The sequence below is a fragment of the Silurus meridionalis genome, chromosome 4 (assembly GCF_014805685.1).
Source record: "Silurus meridionalis isolate SWU-2019-XX chromosome 4, ASM1480568v1, whole genome shotgun sequence".
Classification (NCBI taxonomy): Eukaryota; Metazoa; Chordata; class Actinopteri; order Siluriformes; family Siluridae; genus Silurus; species Silurus meridionalis.
In genome coordinates, this window is record NC_060887.1 from 42,170,509 (window position 1) to 42,193,124 (window position 22,616).

A 22,616-nucleotide genomic window follows, 5' to 3' on the forward strand; every position below is an offset into this window, starting at 1 on the left:
AAAACTGTTAAAACTGCAGAAAAAAATCATTGGTGCTCCCCTGCCCACTCTCCAGTACCAGGACCATACAAAAACCAGAAACTGTTTTCACAAACAAATTCCATACAAATGTTTAAAACAGATTATTTTATTTACATGGTTAATGTCTAGATAAAATCACTAAAAGGTACCATAGGGGCTGTGGGGGTATGTCCAAAATTTAAAGACTTTTCGGAAATCACGTCTTAGAATGTGACTAAGTTCCGGAGGACCACTGTGCTGTTATTTGCACTACCATGCACTCTCACACTTTATGTACATCACTGATCTGTCATATACTCTGTATTCCTATTCAGTGCTCTTCTTCTTCTTCGTCTTCTTTCGGCTGCTCCCATCAGGGGTCGCACAGCGGATCATCCGTCTCCATACCACCCTGTCCTCTACATCTGCCTCTTTTACACCAACTACCTGCATGTCTTCCCTCACCACATCCATGAACCTCCTCCTTGGCCTTCCTCTTTTCCTCCTACCTGGTGGCTCCATCCTCAGCATTCTTCAGCCAATATAATTCATGTCCCTCCTCTGCACATTTCCAAACCATCTCAATCTCGCCTCCCTCACCTTGTCACCAAAACATCCTACATGCGCTGTCCCTCTAATAAACTCATTTCTAATCTTGTCCATCCTCGTCACTCCCAACGAAAACCTTAACATCTTCAGCTCTGCTACCTCCAGCTCTGCCTCCTGCCTTTTACTCAATGCCACTGTCTCTAATCCATACATCATCGCAGGTCTCACCACAGTCCTATAAACTTTCCCTTTCATTCTTGCAGATACCCTACTATCACAAATCACTCCTGTCACTCTTCTCCACCCACTCCACCCTGCCTGCACTCTTTTCTTTACTTCTCTAACACACTCTCCATTACTTTGCACTGTTGACCCCAGGTACCTGAACTCCTCCACCTTCTCTACCTCTTCTCCCTGCAACCGCACCACTCCACTGCCCTCCTCTCATTCACACACATGTACTCTGTCTTACTCCTACTGACTTTCATTCCCCTTCTCTCCAGCGCATATCTCCAGCTCTCCAGGCTCTTCTCAACCTGGTCCCTACTCTCACCACAAATCACAATATCATCCGCAAACATCATAGTCCAGGGAGACTCCTGTCTGACCTCATCCGTCAACCTGTCCATCACCACTGCAAACAGGAAAGGGCTTAGGGCCGATCCTTGATGCAGACCAACCTTCACCCTGAACCAGTCTGTCGTACCTACTGCACACTTCACTGCCGTCACACTGTCCTCGTACATGTCCTGCACCACCCTCACATACTTCTCTGACACACCTGACTTCCTCATACAATACCACAACTCCTCTCTTGGCACTCTGTCATACGCTTTCTCTAAATCCACAAATACACAATGCAGCTCCTTCTGACCTTCTCTATACTTCTCCATCAACATCCTCAAAGCAAATAAGGCATCTGTGGTGCTTTTCTTCCCATTCAATTCATTTTTATTTGTATAGCGCTTTTAACAATGAACATTGTCTCAAAGCAGCTTTACACAGATAATGTGGTGATTAAACATAAATATGTTCTTTGTAAGTATGTTTGTCCCTGATGAGCAACTGTGGCAAGGAAAAACTCCCCGAGATGGCAAAGGAAGAAACCTTGAGAGGAACCAGACTCAAGAGGAACCCATCCTCATCTGGGTTGCACCAAATGTCCATTTGAAGCAGATATACAATGTTGTGGGGTACAGTGATGACGATCAGAAGCAAACTGCACTCCCGAGTCAGTGCTGCAGACCACCGACACCAACTACAGTCCAATCCGTCCTCAAAGCACCCGTTCTACTCCGGAATTACATGGAACCACCCAAGGTGTTGATGAGAGACCGTCCCGAGCTGCACAGAAGTGTGAAGATCCAAGGAGGAGAGGGGCAGGAACAGTGGTCACTGGAGCCTCAGGAGCATGTTTAACTCGACCGAGAGAGAGAGAGAGAGAGAGAGAGAGAGGGTGACGGGAAGAGAAGGATATGGATTATTAAGTGTAACTATTGGTGTATGAAAGTTAATGTCACTGTGCAGTTTGGACTCCGGCAAGACTCGCTATGGCAGCATAACTAAAAGGGAGAACCAGAAGGTAACACAGACATGAGGGATCTCTGGGATAAGAGGCGACCCACCACACCACCGTCAACAAACCTGAGTGAACGTGTGAATGTGAGGGGACGACAGCATACAAATATACCAGTTCACCAAACACTCTATATCCATGCTCCCTCCAGATCTGTGCCTTTACCTAAGAAAAATCTACTGATAAAAGGCTTGACTAAATAAATAAGTTTTCAACCTCGACTTGAACACTGAGACTGTGTCCGAGTCCCGAACACTGATTGGAAGGCTGTTCCATAACTGTGGGGCTTTATAAGAGAAAGATCTGCCCCCTGCTGTAGTCTTCATTATTTGAGGAACCAACAGATAGCCAGCACCTTTTGATCTAAGTAGGCGTGGAGGATCATACTGGTACAGAAGTTCACTCAGATACTGCGGTGCGAGACCGTTAAGTGCTTTATCGTCAGTAGTAATATTTTATAATCAATGCGAGATTTGATTGGGAGCCAGTGTAGACTGATTAAAACAGGGGTGATGTGGTCATATTTCCTAGATCTAGTGAGGACCCTTGCTGCTGCATTCTGGACTAACTGAAGCTTATTTATGCACTTACTCGCACACCCAGACAGTAAAGCGTTACAGTAGTCTAATCTAGAAGTAACAAAAGCATGAACTAGTTTTCTGCATCCTGTAACGACATCATATTTCTAATCTTAGCAATATTTCTAAGGTGAAAGAAGGCGATTCTGGTGATATTATTCACGTGAGACTCAAAGGAAAGACTCGGGTCAATAATCACACCAAGGTCTTTGACAGCCGTACATGCTGAAACAGAAACACCATCCAGAGATGCTACGTAATCGGAAAGTTTACTTCTAGCTGCATGTGGTCCTAGTAAAAGTACTTCCGTCTTATCTGAGTTGAGCAGAAGAAAGTTATTAAGCATCCACTGTCTAATGTCCTTTACACACTTCTCAACATTGTTAAGCTGATCTCTCATCTGGCTTTGCTGAAATATACAGCTGTGTGTCATCAGCATAGCAATGGAAGCGAATCCCATGTTTATGAATAATTTCACCAAGAGGCAGCATATATAAAGAGAAAAGCAGTGGGCCTAAGACAGATCCTTGAGGAACACCAAACTTTACCTCATAGGCGTGGAGAACTCACCATTTACATCCACAAACTGATAGCGATCAGTCAAATAAGACCTGAGCCAAGAGAGAGCTGTTCCTTTATTCCTACAACATTCTCAAGTCTAGCAAGCAGTATAGTGTGATCAATGGTGTCAAAAGCTGCACTAAGGTCGAGCAAAACAAGTAAGGAGACAAAACCCTGATCAGAGGCCAATAACAGGTCATTTACCACCTTAACTAGCGCCGTCTCTGTGCTATGATGAGGCCGAAATCCTGACTGATACATTTCAAAATGTTATTCATAAGCAGATGTGAGCATAACTGCTGTGCTACAACCTTTTCTAAAATTTTGGATATAAAGGGGAGATTTGATATCGGTCTGTAGTTGGACAACTGACATGGGTCAAGGTCAGGTTTCTTAATAAGGGGTGGATAACTGCCAGTTTGAAGGATTTGGTACATAACCAGTGCTAATGGAAGAGTTAATTATTTTTAAAACAGGTTTGATTACCTCTGGAGCTATCTGTTTAAAGAAACTAGTAGGCAAGGGATCGAGAATACAGGTTGATGATTTTGATGAGGAGATTAATGAAATTAAGTCACTCTCATGAATAGTAGTGAAGCTTTGTAATTGATTGTCTGCTATAATGACACTGCTGTCTACAGGGTTACTTGTAAAATAATTTGGATTTATATTAACCGCCTGGATTTCTTGCCTGATGTTTTCAATTTTATTATTAAAAAGTTCATGAAATCATTACTACCTATTGATGGTGTGCATGTTAGTGCAGTGCTTTTATTCCTGTTAATTTTGCTACCGTGCTGAATAAAAATCTAGGATTATGCTTGTTATTTTCTATGAGGGTGGAGAAATATGCTGATCTGGCAGCACTAAGAGATTTTCTATAATTTAGAGGCTCTCCTTCCATGCTATTTGAAATACTGTTAATTTTGTTTGACGCCATTTACGCTCTAGTTTTCGAGTGGTCTGTTTTAAGGTGCGCGTATGATCATTATACCACTGTGCTAATTTTTCTCCCTGATCATTTTGGTCTTAAGGGAGCTACATCATCTAGAGTGTAACGTAACGTTGTTTCTAGATGTTCAGTGGCCCAGTCGAGCTCTGCGGGTCTGACGGAGATCTATCTAATATCGTAATATCGGAAGATTATTAATAAAACGCTGCTGTAGCTGACGTGAAAGTACGCTTAACACGGTAACGTGGTGAGGTAGAAATGCAATGACTAAGGCAAATTTTAAACGAGATTAGATAATGGTCTGAAATAGCTTCAGACTGTGGAATTATGACTAAGTTTTTATTTTTAATCCAAATGTTAACAACAAGTCGAGTGTGTCCACCACTATGAGTGGGTCCTATAACATTCTGATTAATTCCGACTGAATCTAGAATGGACACAACTGCTGCTCTTAAGGAGTCTTCCTGATTATCAAAATGAATATTAAAGTCTCCAACAATTAATGCTTTGTCTAAAGTAGCTAGATTTGTAATGAAATCTGCAAATTCTATCAGAAAATCAGAGTAGGGCCCTGGGGTCTATAAATAATAATTAGTGGAATTAACTGACTTGACCTGCTTTCAGACACTGAATATTTTATGTTGGTGTAGAGAACTTCAAATGTTTTACATTTGTGTTTAGTCTTTTGTGTGACGTTTAGATTATTATTATAAATAGGGTTAGGGTTAGGGTTAGGGTTAGGGTTAGTTCCTATATTTTGGTTTTGCTCGGGGGACAGACACAGTCTCAATATGGTGGATCCTGAGTGACGACTCTGTGCAGCTAGCAGACGGTCGGTTTAGCCTGTCTGTCTGCTCCCTGGCCTTGGCTCTAGACAGTCACTTGTTAACTAGTGCTGTTCTGAGACTATGACCTATACTACAAGAAATGAGAGCAGCACCTTCCCGGGTGGGATGGACACCGTCTCGCCCTAACAGGCCAGCCTTGCCCTCAAAAATGCTCCAATTATTAATGAAGCCCACATTGTTTTGGAGCACCACTCGGACATCCAGCAGTTCAGCGACCATAACCTGCTGTAGGCTACATCGCCACATCGCATTGGGATGGGGCCAGAGCATACTACAGCATCGGACATTGCCTTCGCTAATTTACACACCTCTATAATGTTACTCTTAGTAACCTCTGACTGTCGGCGTATATCATTAGCTCCTGTGTGAAAAACTATCTTAGAGAACCTGTGCTTTCCTAAGAATCTAAGCTGACCTGCTATGTCCGGCGCCCTGGCTCCCGGTATACACATAACCTGTGCTGCTGGTGCCCCTAAAGGTCTAGCTAGTTTCACGTGCCTCAGAATGGAGTCTCCTAAAACCAGAGCTCTTTCAGGTTTCTCAGCGGGTGCTTCACTGAGGAGAGCAAACCTGTTGGACACGTGAGCGAGAGGAATGGTGCTCCGTGGGCGAGCCTTAGCGTTAGCTTTGGCTTTGAGTATGCCGCCAGTCGTCACCCATTCGCCCGCTGCGAGGGCTCTAATGCCGGAGTCGGGGGAATAGTACCTTCACCTAGGGCATCCAGACTTTCCCCTGCAGAACTTGGACTGCTCTCACACTCACTACTTCTCTCTAGACTCTGGATGCGCTCCTCTAATGCTAAGATCTTCTCCGTCAAAGAGCAAACTAGCTTACACTTCTCACAGATAAAATTATCGCTAACAACGGAGAAAGACTGACTAAACATGTCACACTTCACACACTGAGTGAACTGGATGTTCGCCATAATAGAGAAATTACGTACCTTAATGTGATTACTGTAGTGTGTGTTTGTAGTTCTGGTGAATATCCTTCACTCACTGCTTTCAAACCCTCAGACAGGGAAAAAAGCGCTCTTCCGACAGCAAAAATAGTCGAGACGGAGCCAACGGAAAGTGAAGGATGCAGGAAATCAAAACGATATTTTGATATTTTAAAGCGAAAAAAGTGAGAAAAAACGAACTATAAAAAATTTAAAACGCCGTAGTCAACACATTTCCATTTCCATCCTTTACTGCTCTAACTTGCAGCACATCCTTCCCAGCTCGGTCCCTCTGCCTGGCCAATCGGTATAAATCCTTTTCTCCTTCCTTAGTGTCCAACCTCTCATACAGCTCCTCATATGCCTTTTCCTTGGCTTTCGCCACATCCCTCTTTACCTGCTGCCGCATCTCCTTGTACTCCTGCCTACTTTTCTCATCACTCTGTCTATCCCACTTCTGTTTTGCCAACCTCTTTCTCCTTATGCTCTCCTGCACTTCCTCATTCCACCACCATGTCTCCTTGTCTTGCTTTCTATTTCCAGATGTCACACCAAGTACTTTTCTAGCTGCCTCCCTCATCACTCCTGCAGTAGTTGCCCAATCATCCAACACCTCTTCAACACCACCGAGCCTCTGTCTGACCTCTTCCCTGAACCTCACACTACACTCTTCCTCCTTCAGTTTCCACCATCTTATTCTTCTTTCAGTCCTCACTCTCCTCCTCTTCTTCTTCGCCTCCAAAACCATCCTACAGACCACCATCCGATGCTGTCTAGCTACACTGTCCCCTGCCAACACCTTACAGTCTCAATCTCCTTCAGGTTGCATCTCCTGCATAGCACATAGTCCACCTGTGTGCACCTTCCTCCACTCTTATACGTCACCCTATGATCCTCCTTCTTCTTAAAATAAGTGTTCACCACTGCCATTTCCATCCTTTTAGCAAAATCTACCACCATCTGCCCTTCCACATTCCTCTCCTTAAAACCATACCTACCCATCACCTCCTCATCACCTCTGTTCCTTCACCTACATGCCCATTAAAGTCTGCCCCAATCACCAATCGTTCTTTCCTAGGTACACCATCTACCACTTCATCTAATTCACTCCAGAATCTTTCCTTCTCCTCCATCTCACAGCCAACTTGTGGAGCATAGGCACTGATGACATTTATCATCATCCTTCAACTTCCACCTTCACGATCATCACCCTATCAGAAACTCTCTTCACCTCCACTACACTCTTACTGTACTCTTCCTTCAGAATCACCCCTACACCATTTCTCTTTCCATCCACACCATGATAAAACAGTTTAAACACCTCCAATGTTCCTGGCCTTACTCCCTTTCCACTTGGTCTCCTGAACACACAGCATATCTACCTTTCTCCTCTCCATCATATCAGCTATCTCTCTCCCTTTACCCGTCATAGTACCAACATTTAAAGTACCAACCCTAACCTCCACTCTCCTACACTGCTCCTTTTCCTGCCATCTCTGTAGACGTCTTCCTCCTCTCCTTCTCCTCCTTCAGCCAACAGTAGCCCAATTTCCACCGGTACCCTGTCGGCTAACGATACCTGTGGCGGTCGTTGTTAACCCGGGCCTCGACCGATCCGGTATGAAATTCTCCTTTGTGATCCGCATATTTGATTTGGCACATGTTTTACGCTGGATGCCCTTCCTAACGCAACCCTCCCCATTTACCCGGGCTTGGGACCGGCACTAAGAGTGCACTGGCTTGTGCATCCATAATGGCTGGGTTCATCCATAATGGCTGGGTTTTCCTATTCAGTGCTCGTACTGTCTATATTGTCTCACATTGTCTGTATTGTCTCGTATAGTATGGTTTGTTTTGTATATTCCAAGCTAAAACTATAGTGTTATTTATGTCTATAATTTTGAGTCACTAATAGCTGGAACCAAATTCCTTGAGTTGGTCTCAACACACTTAGCCAGTAAACCTGATTCCGATTCTGATGATACATAGCATTACACAAAACAGGTGTGTAAAGAATGTGCCTATTTTTTGTGCTAAAGGTCACTTTAAAATCAAATGTCAAATCACATCAAATACACCCCCACACACAAACACACACCGAATCATATCAAATACACCCCCCCACACACAGCATATCACATCAAATACACCCCCACACACACACACTAAATCACATCAAATACACCCCCACACACACACACACACACACACGATATCACATCAAATACCCCACACACACACACACCAAATCACATCAAATACACACCACACACACACACACACAATGAATCACATCAAATACACCCCCACACACACACACACACAATGAATCACATCAAATACACCACACACACACACACACACACACACACACACACACACACACACACACACAATCACATCAAATACACCCCCACACACACACTGAATCACACCAAATACACCCCTCCACACACACACACGAATCACATCAAATACACCCCCACACACACACACACTGAATCACACCAAATACACCCCACCCCACACACCAAATCACATCAAATACACCCCCACACACACACACACCGAATCACATCAAATACACCCCCCACAAACACACCGAATCATATCAAATACTCCCCCCCTCCACACACACACAGGTGGTGGATGAGCACAGGACAGATTCAATGACTGCAGTGTAGAACTGCATCAACAGCTCCTGTGGCAGACTGTACTTCCTTCATTGGCATAGAAAGTACATCCTCTGCTGGGCCTTTTTCAGAATCGAGTTTATGTTGAATTTCCATTTTAGGTCTTGGAAAATGGTAGTGCCCAGAAACTTGTAGTTCTCCACAGATGACACAGGGCTGATGGATATTGTGAGGGGGAGTAGTGTTGAAGGGTGTTTCCTAAAGTCCACTATCATCTCCACAGTTTAGAGTGTGTTTAAACACCAAATCGCATCAAATACACCCCACACACACAGCATATCACATCAAATACACACACACCGAATCACATCAAACACACCCCCCCCACACACACACACACTAAATCACATCAAATACACCCCCACACACACACAATCACATCAAATACACACACACCGAATCACATCAAATACACCCACACACACACACACACACCGAATCACATCAAATACACCCCCACACACACACTGAATCACATCAAATACACACACACCGAATCACATCAAATACACCCCCACACACACACACACTAAATCACATCAAATACACCCACACACACACACACACTAAATCACATCAAATACACCCCCACACACACACCAATCACATCAAATACACACACACACACACACACACACACACTGAATCACATCAAATACACACACACCGAATCACATCAAATACACCCCCACACACACACATCACATCAAATACACCCCCACACACACCATATCACATCAAATACACACACACCGAATCATATCAAATACACCCCCACACACACACAAATCACATCAAATACACCCACACACACACACACACACACACTGAATCACATCAAATACACACACCAAATCACATCAAATACACACACACACCGAATCACATCAAATACACACACACACACACACACACACACACACACACACACACACACATCAAATACACCCCCACACACACAATCACATCAAATACACCCACACACACACGAATCACATCAAATACACCACCACACACACACACACGAATCACATCAAATACACACCCCACACACACCATATCACATCAAATACACACACTGAATCACATCAAATACAGTACCACACACACACACCATATCACATCAAATACCCCCACACACACAAACTAAATCACATCAAATACATCCCCCACACACACACCATATCATCAAATACACACACACCGAATCACATCAAACACACACCCCACACACCAAATCACATCAAATACACACACACTGAATCACATCAAATACAGTACCACACACACACACACCATATCACATCAAATACACCACCACACACACACAAACTAAATCACATCAAATACATCCCCCACACACACCATATCACATCAAATACACACACACAATCACATCAAATACACCACCACACAAACACACACACCATATCACATCAAATACACCACCACACACACCATATCACATCAAATACACCCCCAAACACACACAGTGAATCACACCAAATACACCCCCACACACACACCAAATCACATCAAATACACACACACACATACACAAACTGAATCACATCAAATACACACACAAATCACATCAAATACACCCCCACACACACACACAAATCACATCAAATACACCCACACACACACACACAATCACATCAAATCACATCAAATACACACACACCACACACACACACACACACACACGAATCACATCAAATACACACCCCACACACACACACATATCACATCAAATACACACACTGAATCACATCAAATACAGTACCACACACACACACCATATCACATCAAATACACCACCACACACACACAAACTAAATCACATCAAATACATCCCCCACACACACCATATCACATCAAATACACACACACGAATCACATCAAATACACCACCACACAAACACACACACCATATCACATCAAATACACCACCACACACACACCATATCACATCAAATACACCCCCAAACACACACAGTGAATCACACAAATACACCCCCACACACACAGAATCACATCAAATACACCCCCAAACACACACAGTGAATCACACAAATACACACCCCACACACAGTGAATCACACCAAATACACACCCCACACACACACGAATCAAATCAAATACACCCCCAAACACACACACACACACACGAATCATCAAATACACACACACACGAATCACACCAAATACACCACACACACACACACGATATCAAATCAAATACACCCACACACACACACACATCAAATACACACACACACACACTAATCACATCAAATCACACACACACACACTGAATTAAATCAAATACACCCCACACACACACACATCAAATACACCCCACACACACATCAAATACACCCCCACACACACTGAATCACATCAAATACACCTCCCCACACACACACACATATCACATCAAATACACCCCACACACACATCAAATCACATCAAATACACCCCACAAACACACTGAATCACATCAAATACACCCCTCACACACACACACTGAATTAAATCAAATACACCCCCAAACACACACACACACACTGAATCACACCAAATACACACACACACTGAATCACATCAAATACACACACACACACACACAAATCACATCAAATACACACACTGAATTAAATCAAATACACCCCCAAACACACACACACATACACACACACACGAATCACATCAAATACACCCCACACACACCAATCACATCAAATACAACACACACACACATCAAATACACACACACACACCACACACACACAATCACATCAAATACACCCCCACACACACACCAATCACATCAAATACACCCCCACACACACACACACAATCACATCAAATACCCCCACACACACACTGAATCATCAAATACACACACACACACACCAATCACATCAAATACACCACCACACACACACACACCAAATCATCAAATACACACACTGAATCACATCAAATACACCACCACACACACACACTGAATCACATCAAATACACCACCACACACACACACACACGAATCACATCAAATACACCCCCACACACACACTGAATCACATCAAATACACCCCCACACACACACTGAATCATCAAATACACCACACACACACAGAATCACATCAAATACACCCCACACACACACTGAATCACATCAAATACACACCCCACACACGAATCACATCAAATCACATCAAATACACCCCCCACACACACGAATCACATCAAATACACCCCACACACACACACATCACATCAAATACACCCCCACACACACACACACGAATCATCAAATACACCCCCAAACACACACACACACACGAATCACATCAAATACACCCACACACACACACACACACACACACACACACGAATCATCAAATACACCCCCACACACACACAAATACACCCCACACACACCCGAATCACATCAAATACACCCCCACACACACACTGAATCACATCAAATACACCACACACACACACACACAAATACACCCCCACACACACCGAATCAAATCAAATACACCCCCACAAACACACTGAATCACATCAAATACACCACACACACACACACACACACACACACTGAATTAAATCAAATACACACCCCACACACACACACACTGAATCATCAAATACACCCCACACACACACATCACATCAAATACACCACCACACACACACTGAATCACATCAAATACAACACACACACACCATATCACATCAAATACACCCCACACACACACATGAATCACATCAAATACACCCCACACACACACGAATCATCAAATACACACCCCACACACACCGAATCAAATCAAATACACCACACACACACACACACACACACCAATCACATCAAATACACCCCCCACACACACACACCATATCACATCAAATACACACACCAAATACACCCCACACACACACACACATGAATCACATCAAATACATCAAATACACCCCCACACACACACACACACCAATCACATCAAATACACCCCACACACACAGTGAATCACACCAAATACACCCCCACACACAGTGAATCACATCAAATACACCCCCCACACACACGAATCACCAAATACACCCCCACACACACACGAATCAAATCAAATACACCCCCACACACACACACACACCCCACACACACACACACACAGAATCACATCAAATACACCCCACACACACACAGAATCACACCAAATACACCCCACACACACACACACCGAATCACATCAAATACACCCCACACACACAGTGAATCACACCAAATACACCCCCACACACACATCAATCACACCAAATACACCCCCACACACACTGAATCACACCAAATACACCCACACACACAGTGAATCACACCAAATACACACCCCACACACACACACACTGAATCACATCAAATACACCCCCACACACACACTGAATCACATCAAATACACCCACACACACAGTGAATCACACCAAATACACACACCAATCACACCACCACACACACACACACACACACATCACATCAAATACACCCCCACACACACAAATCATCAAATACACACACCCCACACACACACACTGAATCACATCAAATACACCCCCACACACACATCACACACACACACCCACACACACACAATCACACCAAATACACACACCAAATCACATCAAATACACCCACACACACACAATCACATCAAATACACCCCCACACACACCACACACACATCAAATACACACCACACACACACACACACACACACACCAATCACATCAAATACACCCCACACACACACACTAATCACATCAAATACACCCCCCACACACACACACACACGAATCATCAAATACACACCCCACACACACAGTGAATCACATCAAATACACCCCCACACACACACACACACACACACACACACAATCACATCAAACACACACACACACACACCATATTACATCAAATACACCCCCACACACGAATCACATCAAATACACCCCACACACGAATCAAATCACATACACCACACACACACACAGAATCACATCAAATACACCCCACACAAACCATATCACATCAAATACACACACCGAATCACATCAAATACACCACCACACACACACACACCATATCACATCAAATACACCACACACACACACACACACCATATCACATCAAATACACCCCCAAACACACACAGTGAATCACACCAAATACACCCCCACACACAGTGAATCACACCAAATACACCCCCACACACACAGTGAATCACACCAAATACACCCCCACACACACAAATCGAATCAAACCAAATACACCCCCACACACACAGTGAATCACACCAAATACACCCCCACACACAAATCGAATCAAACCAAATACACCCCCACACACACATCGAATCAAACCAAATACACCCCACACACAATCACATCAAATACACACACACACGAATCACACCAATTACACCACCACACACCATATCACATCAAATACACCCCACACACACGAACACACACTAAATCACATCAAATACATCCCCCACACACACACATATCACATCAAATACACACACACCAATCACACCACCACACACACCAAATCACATCAAATACACCCCACACACACACAGTGAATCACACCAAATACACCCCCACACACAGTGAATCACACAAATACACCCCCACACACAGTGAATCACCAAATACACACCCCACACACAGTGAATCACACCAAATACACCCCCACACACACACCGTCGAATCAAACCAAATACACCCCCACACACACTGAATCATCAAATACACCCCCACACACACAGAATCACACCAAATACACACACACCATATCACATCAAATACACCCCCCACACACGAACACACACTAAATCACATCAAATACATCCCCACACACACATATCACATCAAATACACACACACCAATCACACCACCACACACACCAAATCACATCAAATACACCCACACACACACACAGTGAATCACACCAAATACACCCCACACACACACAGTAAATCACACCAAATACACACCCCACACACAGTGAATCACACCAAATACACCCCCACACACACACAGTGAATCACACCAAATACACCCCACACACACACAGTGAATCACACCAAATACACACCCCACACACACAGTGAATCACACCAAATACACCCCACACACACATCGAATCAAACCAAATACACCCCACACACACACAAATCACATCAAATACACCACACACACACACCATATTACATCAAATACACCACACACACACCGAATCAAGTCACATACACCACCTACACACACACGAATCACATCAAATACACACCCACACACACACACACCAAATCACATCAAATACACCCCCACACACAGTATATAATATAAAATACACCCCCCACACACACACTAAATCACATCAAATACCCCCACACACACACACACCATATCACATGAAATACACACACACGAATCACATCAAATACAGCACCACACACACACCAATCACATCAAATACACCACCACACACACACACACTAAATCACATCAAATACATCCCCACACACACCATATCACATCAAATACACACACCGAATCACATCAAATACACCACCACACACACACACACACACACACACACACCATATCACATCAAATACACCACCACACACACACACAGTGAATCACACAAATACACACCCCACACACACAATCACATCAAATACACCCCCAAACACACACACACACACTGAATCACATCAAATACACCCCCACACACACCACACACACACGATATCAAATCAAATACACCCCCACACACACACGAATCACACCAAATACACACACACACATTGAATTAAATCAAATACCCCCACACACACACACACACACACCAAATCACATTAAATACACCCCCACACACACTAATCACATCAAATACACCCCCACACACACACACACTGAATTAAATCAAATACACCCCACACACACCAAATCACATCAAATACACCCCCACCCCCACACTGAATCACATCAAATACACCCCCACACACACACATCACATCAAATACCCCCACACACAAATCACATCAAATACACCCCCACACACACACAATCACATCAAATACACCCCCACTAACACACTGAATCACATCAAATACACACACACACTGAATTAAATCAAATACACCCCCACACACACACACACACACACACACCGAATCACATCAAATACCCCCACACACACACACACGAATCATCAAATACACCCCCCACACACACGAATCACATCAAATGCAACCCCAAAAACACCCGAATCACATCAAATACACCCCCACACACACACACACCGAATCACATCAAATACACCCCCCACACACACCGAATCACATCAAATACACCCCCACACACACACATCAAATACACCCCCACACACACGAATCACACCAAATACCCCCACACACACCCAATCACATCAAATACACCCCCCACACACACCAAATCACATCAAATACACCCCCACACACACTGAATCACATCAAATACACACACACACACACACACTAAATCACATCAAATACACCCCCACACACACAGAATCACATCAAATACACCCCCACTAACACACTGAATCATCAAATACACCCCACACACACACACACACTGAATTAAATCAAATACACCCCCACACACACACACAAATCACATCAAATACACGCCCCCACACAGAAACACACACGAATCACATCAAATACACCCCCCACACACAAATCACATCAAATACACCCCACAAACACACCAAATCACATCAAATACACCCCCACACACACCAATCACATCAAATACACCCCCACACACACGAATCACATCAAATACACCCCCACAAACACACCAAATCCAACCCCCACACACGAATCACACCAAATACCCCCACACACACCAAATCACATCAAATACACCACCAACAAACACACCAAATCCAACCCCCACACACACACAATATCACATCAAATACACCCCCACACACACTGAATCACATCAAATACACCCCCCACACACACACTAAATCACATCAAATACACCCCCACACACACCGAATCACATCAAATACACCCCCACACACACAAACACACACCAAATACACCCCCACACACCAAATCAGATCAAATACACCCCCACCCCCACACTGAATCACATCAAATACACCCCCACACACACACACACTGAATCACATCAAATACACCCCCCACACACACACACGGAATCACACCAAATACCCCCACACACACAATCACATCAAATACACACACACACTGAATCACATCAAATACACCCCCACACACACACTGAATTAAATCAAATACACCCCCACACACACACACACACCAATCACATCAAATACACCCCCCACACACACACACACCAAATCACATCAAATACACCCCCACACACACACAGAATCACATCAAATGCAACCCCAAAAACACCCGAATCACATCAAATACACCCCCACACACACACCCAGAATCACATCAAATACACCCCACAAAACACCAAATCCACCCCCCACACACACCAAATACACCCCCACACACACACGAATCACACAAATACACCCCCACACACCATATCACATCAAATACACCCCACAAACACACCAAATCACATCAAATACAACCCCCACACACACACCATATCACATCAAATACACCCCCACACACACCATATCACATCAAATACACCCCCCCACACACACAAACACACTGCACACTGACCTCTTGGCTGCAAATTTCTGGCAGATGAAGCCTCCAGGAATCTGAGTGACAATGTAACCCCCAAAAAATGAGCCATGAATTAAACCTACAATCTCTGGATCCCACAGAAACTGAGCTCTCTATGTGAAAGAGACAAGAAAATACATCGATTAATCAGAAGGAGATAAAGAAATAATTCATTAATTTATTTAAGCACTTTATTCAATCAAGGTGGAGTTGGATCTGGAGTCAAATCAAATTTTATTTGTCACATACACATACATACAGAGTACGACATGCAATGAACGGAGGCGGAAGCCGGAGCACAGTTCACTTTGATTTAATGAAGGGAGAGATACACATATACACACACAGAAGTCCTTAGAAACCCAGGGAGAGATATCTGTGGTACGCCCTGAAGGGGTGAGGTCCACATAGTCCAGGAACGAATGCACGGGAGAAAAGGAGTGATCCGGGGTGCACTTTGGGAGAAGGCGCAGCCGTAGCGAGAGTGTAGAGTCCGAAAGGATGTGGACTGCATATACCAACATACACTTACAATAACAGACAGAGAGTGAGTGTGAGTGAGGGGTATATGTATGGTGCTGGGGATGAGTGCTTTATGAGTCCCAGGTGTGTATAATTGAAGCCGGGAGCTTCAGAGAAAGCGGCAGCATGACAGCCGCCAAGGGCGTGGCAGGTGTATTCCTGACACCTGGATGTGAGGGAAGAATATTGCTGGGACATTACACTGGTCCATTGTAGACATTTACTTTTTGTAATGTTTTTGTGAGGATGAAGGGAACCAAAACAACCTACACCTGGAAGAACAGTGACAATCAATAGGACATGTAACGCAAGAGGAATGTTATGCACTGAACCACAATGACATAAGAACCTTAAAAATACACAGACTTACCGTACTGATATCCTTATTACCCCTGTAGGTAGTGTGCTCATTCACCATGCTTACTACTGCCACTCCCAGGTTACATTGATGCCAAAGGAGATGCAGAAGCCCATACCACACAGGATGGCCATGATGTAGTGCCGAGGCAAACCAAAACAGGTGCAGTCTACCAAGGGGTCCACCTTCTCCTCCACCTGCACTCCTCCATCACACAGCTCAATCCCTCCATCCTCCTCCTGATGCTTTTCTAACACACTGAGAGTGTGAAGAACAAAGAACAATGTTAACATCTGCATTTGATCAGCATTATTACTTTATATAACTTCCAGGTTTTACACACACACACACACACACACCTGTAGAACTATAACTCAATGGTGTCATTTCACACTGATTAAAAATTTATACTGCTGTCAACATGAATTATTGATGAGCACTTCTAATCTTATCTCTTTCCTTTTCCTCCAACAAGCTACTTTAAAATAAGTTCTGAATATTGTAATTTGCTTAGCTGAGCATAGAATATCACATGAAACGATAAAATCAGTGTCACACTACATGGCTGCCACAAAATCAATACACACTCATCAGCACTCACACAAAGTTATCATGGATCATGCAGCAGCTAACCTGAAGTTTCATTACACTTTGGTGGACCAAAGGGTGCCCGATCATACTCATGAGGGCAAGAAGATATGAGAGAAACTCCACATCCTCAAGCAGTGCTACCTAAATGATGCAATGACCACATGAAACTTCTGTATGTTAGCCACTGTTAGCGATTGGAAAGTCCCATCACTTAAAGCTACTTATCAGGAAGGGTTAACTCTGCCGAAAGCCCCGGAGTGGCTGCTGCACCAATAGTAGTGGAGAACAAGTCCCCAGTTCAGCCTGCAGCCCGGAAGCCCACTGCAGCTGCAGCAACCCCGGAGAACAAAATTGCAAGTCCAGGACTTTTGTCAACAGTACACTCTCCCTGTCACAAGGGACATCGCTAGGTCATTAAAATCTCTGGAGATTGAAGTAATGAAACTCCAGCATTTGGGGACCACAGGAAATCGAGGGCACGATGATGCCCTCAAAAACAAAAAGGCTCATGTTTCAAGAATACGGCTGAGATGGATGCTCCATCTAAGTTCTTCTTTAGTCTAGAGCAGAAGAATGGACAAAAAAGTTTCATACATGCTGTGCGAACAGAGTCAGGGGATCTCTTATCGGGGCCCACTGAAATTCGCAGGCAGACAATAAGCTTCTATGAGAAGCTGTACAGCAGTGAACTGTCGGAGGCACAGACAGCGGAGGAGAGTTTCCTTGTGGACCTGCCTAAGCTCTCTGAGCAAGCAGCCAGAGAGATGGATGGAGAGTTGACGCTGGTTGAACTTCACGAGGCTCTACAGGGCATGGAGAATGGGCGGGCGCTAGGTATAGATGGTCTCCCTGTCGATTTTTACAAAGCTTTCTGGGCAGTGATAGGGCAGGATGTGCTAGAGGTCCTAAGGGACAGTGTACGGAGAGGAAAGCTCCCGTTGAGCTGGAGGAGTCCCTGGTTTATGGTGGGCGGCTGGACATTTCCAGTGTGACAGCTCCTGCACTGTACAGGGCACTCACCTTCTCAAGGGTTGACACTCTGGAAACTGGTGAGTATCGCAGGTACGGACCAATCACGGACAGAGGAAATGGCAGCACGTGTGGGACTGCGGATCCTGCGTGTTGTAAATCAACTCCTATACCGATGGAGGTCTGCCCTAACACCAGAGGAGCATGTTCTGCTGAGTAACTACCAGACCACCGAGACTTGTTTCACTGAGGCGAGACCTTTTCATCGAGACCTTGACGGTTGTGAAGGTCCGCTTCTGGAGTATCGGGGTGAGAGCACGTTGAACTTTGGGTCAGTGTCGGGGAAGCTGCTTTACAGAGCCTGTGTCAAAGTTCTAAACAAGAAAAAACTAAGTGGGAGGTTAGACACCCCATGGAGAAAGGTTTTGGGTGTTAATGATGATATTAAACCAGAATGGAGGGCACTTTATAAACCACCATTAGCAAAAAGGGCTGCCAACCTCCAATGGAGAATTTTACATGGTATTATGTCTGTAAACACTTTTATTTCGGTTTTAAATCCTGGCGTTACGCATGACTGTCCTTTCTGTTCTAAGCAGGAAACTGTATTTAACGCTTTTATTTATTGCCCAGGTTGCAGTCACTGTTTGTGTTTTTACAGAACATCTTAAGGTCTTTTTCTGTTGATTTTAATGTTCAGGTTTTTATTCTTGGTTTTAAATATGGCAGGACACAAAAGGTTCAAATGCCAGCTGATTAATTTTATCTTTGGTCAGGCGAAAATGGCGATCTATCTGAGCAGAAAGAACAAAATCGCTCAAAACATGGACTGTGATGCGATAAGAATTTTCTCCAGGCTTGTTAAATCAAGGATTTTAATTTATTTAAATTTCTATAAAAGCATGAACAATGTAATGAAGTGTGGTGTTTGGAAAAAGCCCTGTGCTCGGTGGAGGAAGGAGAACTCTGTTTTACAAATCAATTTTAACTCCTCACTGATTTAATTTTGTTGAAATGTTTTAATGTGCTTTTTATTTATTGGTTTATTTATTTGGTTATTGTGTCTCCATTTGCTCAAGCAAAATGTGACCTGTTCAAATAAAGGACCATAAAAAGTCTCTCTTCTTTCTCTCTCTCTCTCTCTCTCTGCAAATGCGTGCGTTACTCACTGCAGGTGAGATGTGACGTCAGTGGCTGCATGGGACACTGTTATAAATAGCATATTTGTCTAATTAATCTAGTTAACACACACACACACACACACACACACACACACACACACACAGAGAGAGAGAGAGAGAGAGAGAGAGAGAGAGAGATCCTCCAATGTTTGTATATTTAGCAGAGATATAAAAAGAGGGCGGATGGAACGTGATTCTTTCCCGATGGATTACAGTAGAACAGAGAGAGGAATGAAGGCGCGCGCTAATCCAAGTCCTACTTCATGTCTGAAATGCAGTCCTGAAACAACACCAACAAATGCACATGCGATGCGAGCTTCATTCATACCAAAGTCAAGGAGACATATTTTAATGCTTAGATAATCTGACACATTTAGGGAACACAAAGCGTGTGTGTGTGTGTGTGTGTGTGTGTGTGTGTGTGTGAGAGAGAGAGAGAGAGAGAAATTAGGGAAATTGTTACCGGTGGATCCTGGCCAGCACTTTGGCCGCTTCTCCTTTAAAGCGCTCAGGTCGGACCTCCATCCTCACACCCTCTGGAACTGACTGTTGCGAGCTGATGCTGCTTTCACCACTCACTCTGACTTGTGCACATGCGTCTGTTCCCAGTCATAAACCCCTTAATCTGCACTGTGTCGCACCTGCGCACTAAGGAGGAGCGATGCCGGAAGCACAGTCTTTAGCAGAGTGAGTGAGTGTGTGCTTGTTTAGAGGAGAACAGAATAAGTAGATTGCGATAAATTGAGGATTATTAATCCTCTAACCCATTTCCATGTAAACTCTATACACTGTGGCCAAATGATTTACAACAAATAAAAAATACAATGTCTAGTCTTTTCATACATTTGACTTTGCTGTGAACTTGATCCTATATATGTCCAAGAAGTTTAATACCCAAGTGACAGACATTACGTTACTTTGAGACAATGTCATTTGTTAAAATTGCTATAAAAATAAATTAACATTTAATTAGATAAGACTGATTGCACAGCCAGCACCTCTAATCTTAGAATTGGACTGCTGATGGCATCAGATAGTATTTCTAGTAGTAGAATCTGACATTTCCTGAAGAAAATGTGAGTGGTGCTTGACAGTGCAAAACCGGCTGTGTATCATTTTTAGGGCCAACCGCGCTACAGGAAGAGAAGGATATGGATTTCATTAGTGTCCTTATTGTTGTATGAAAGTTAATCACTTTCCAGGATCTCCTTCTTTCACCTTAGAAATATTGCTAAAATTTGAAATATGTTGTTACAGGATGCAGAAAAACTAGTTAATGCTTTTGTCACATCTAGATTAGACTACTGTAACGGTGTTTTAATCATCTACACTGCTCCCAATTCCATCTCACACTGATTATAAAATACTACTACTGACGTATAAAGCACTTAACGCTCTCACACCGCAGTATCTGAGTGAACTTCTGTACCAGGATGATCCTCCACGCCTACTTAGATCAAAAGGTGCAG

At 43.8% G+C, this 22,616-nt stretch overlaps 1 protein-coding gene across 1 annotated transcript in view; it reads right to left on the bottom strand.

Annotated features, from left to right (window-relative positions):
- The window catches only part of slc17a7b (solute carrier family 17 member 7b), a 23,132-nt gene extending 1,258 nt beyond the window's left edge, over nucleotides 1–21,874 (bottom strand). The window contains 4 exon segments of the mRNA XM_046848204.1: nucleotides 17,521–17,639; nucleotides 18,419–18,495; nucleotides 18,498–18,664; nucleotides 21,611–21,874. Of these exon segments, the coding sequence (XP_046704160.1) occupies nucleotides 17,521–17,639; nucleotides 18,419–18,495; nucleotides 18,498–18,664; nucleotides 21,611–21,672 (425 nt within the window). The 5' untranslated portion in view covers nucleotides 21,673–21,874.
- Between the last annotated feature and the right edge of the window lie 742 nt (nucleotides 21,875–22,616).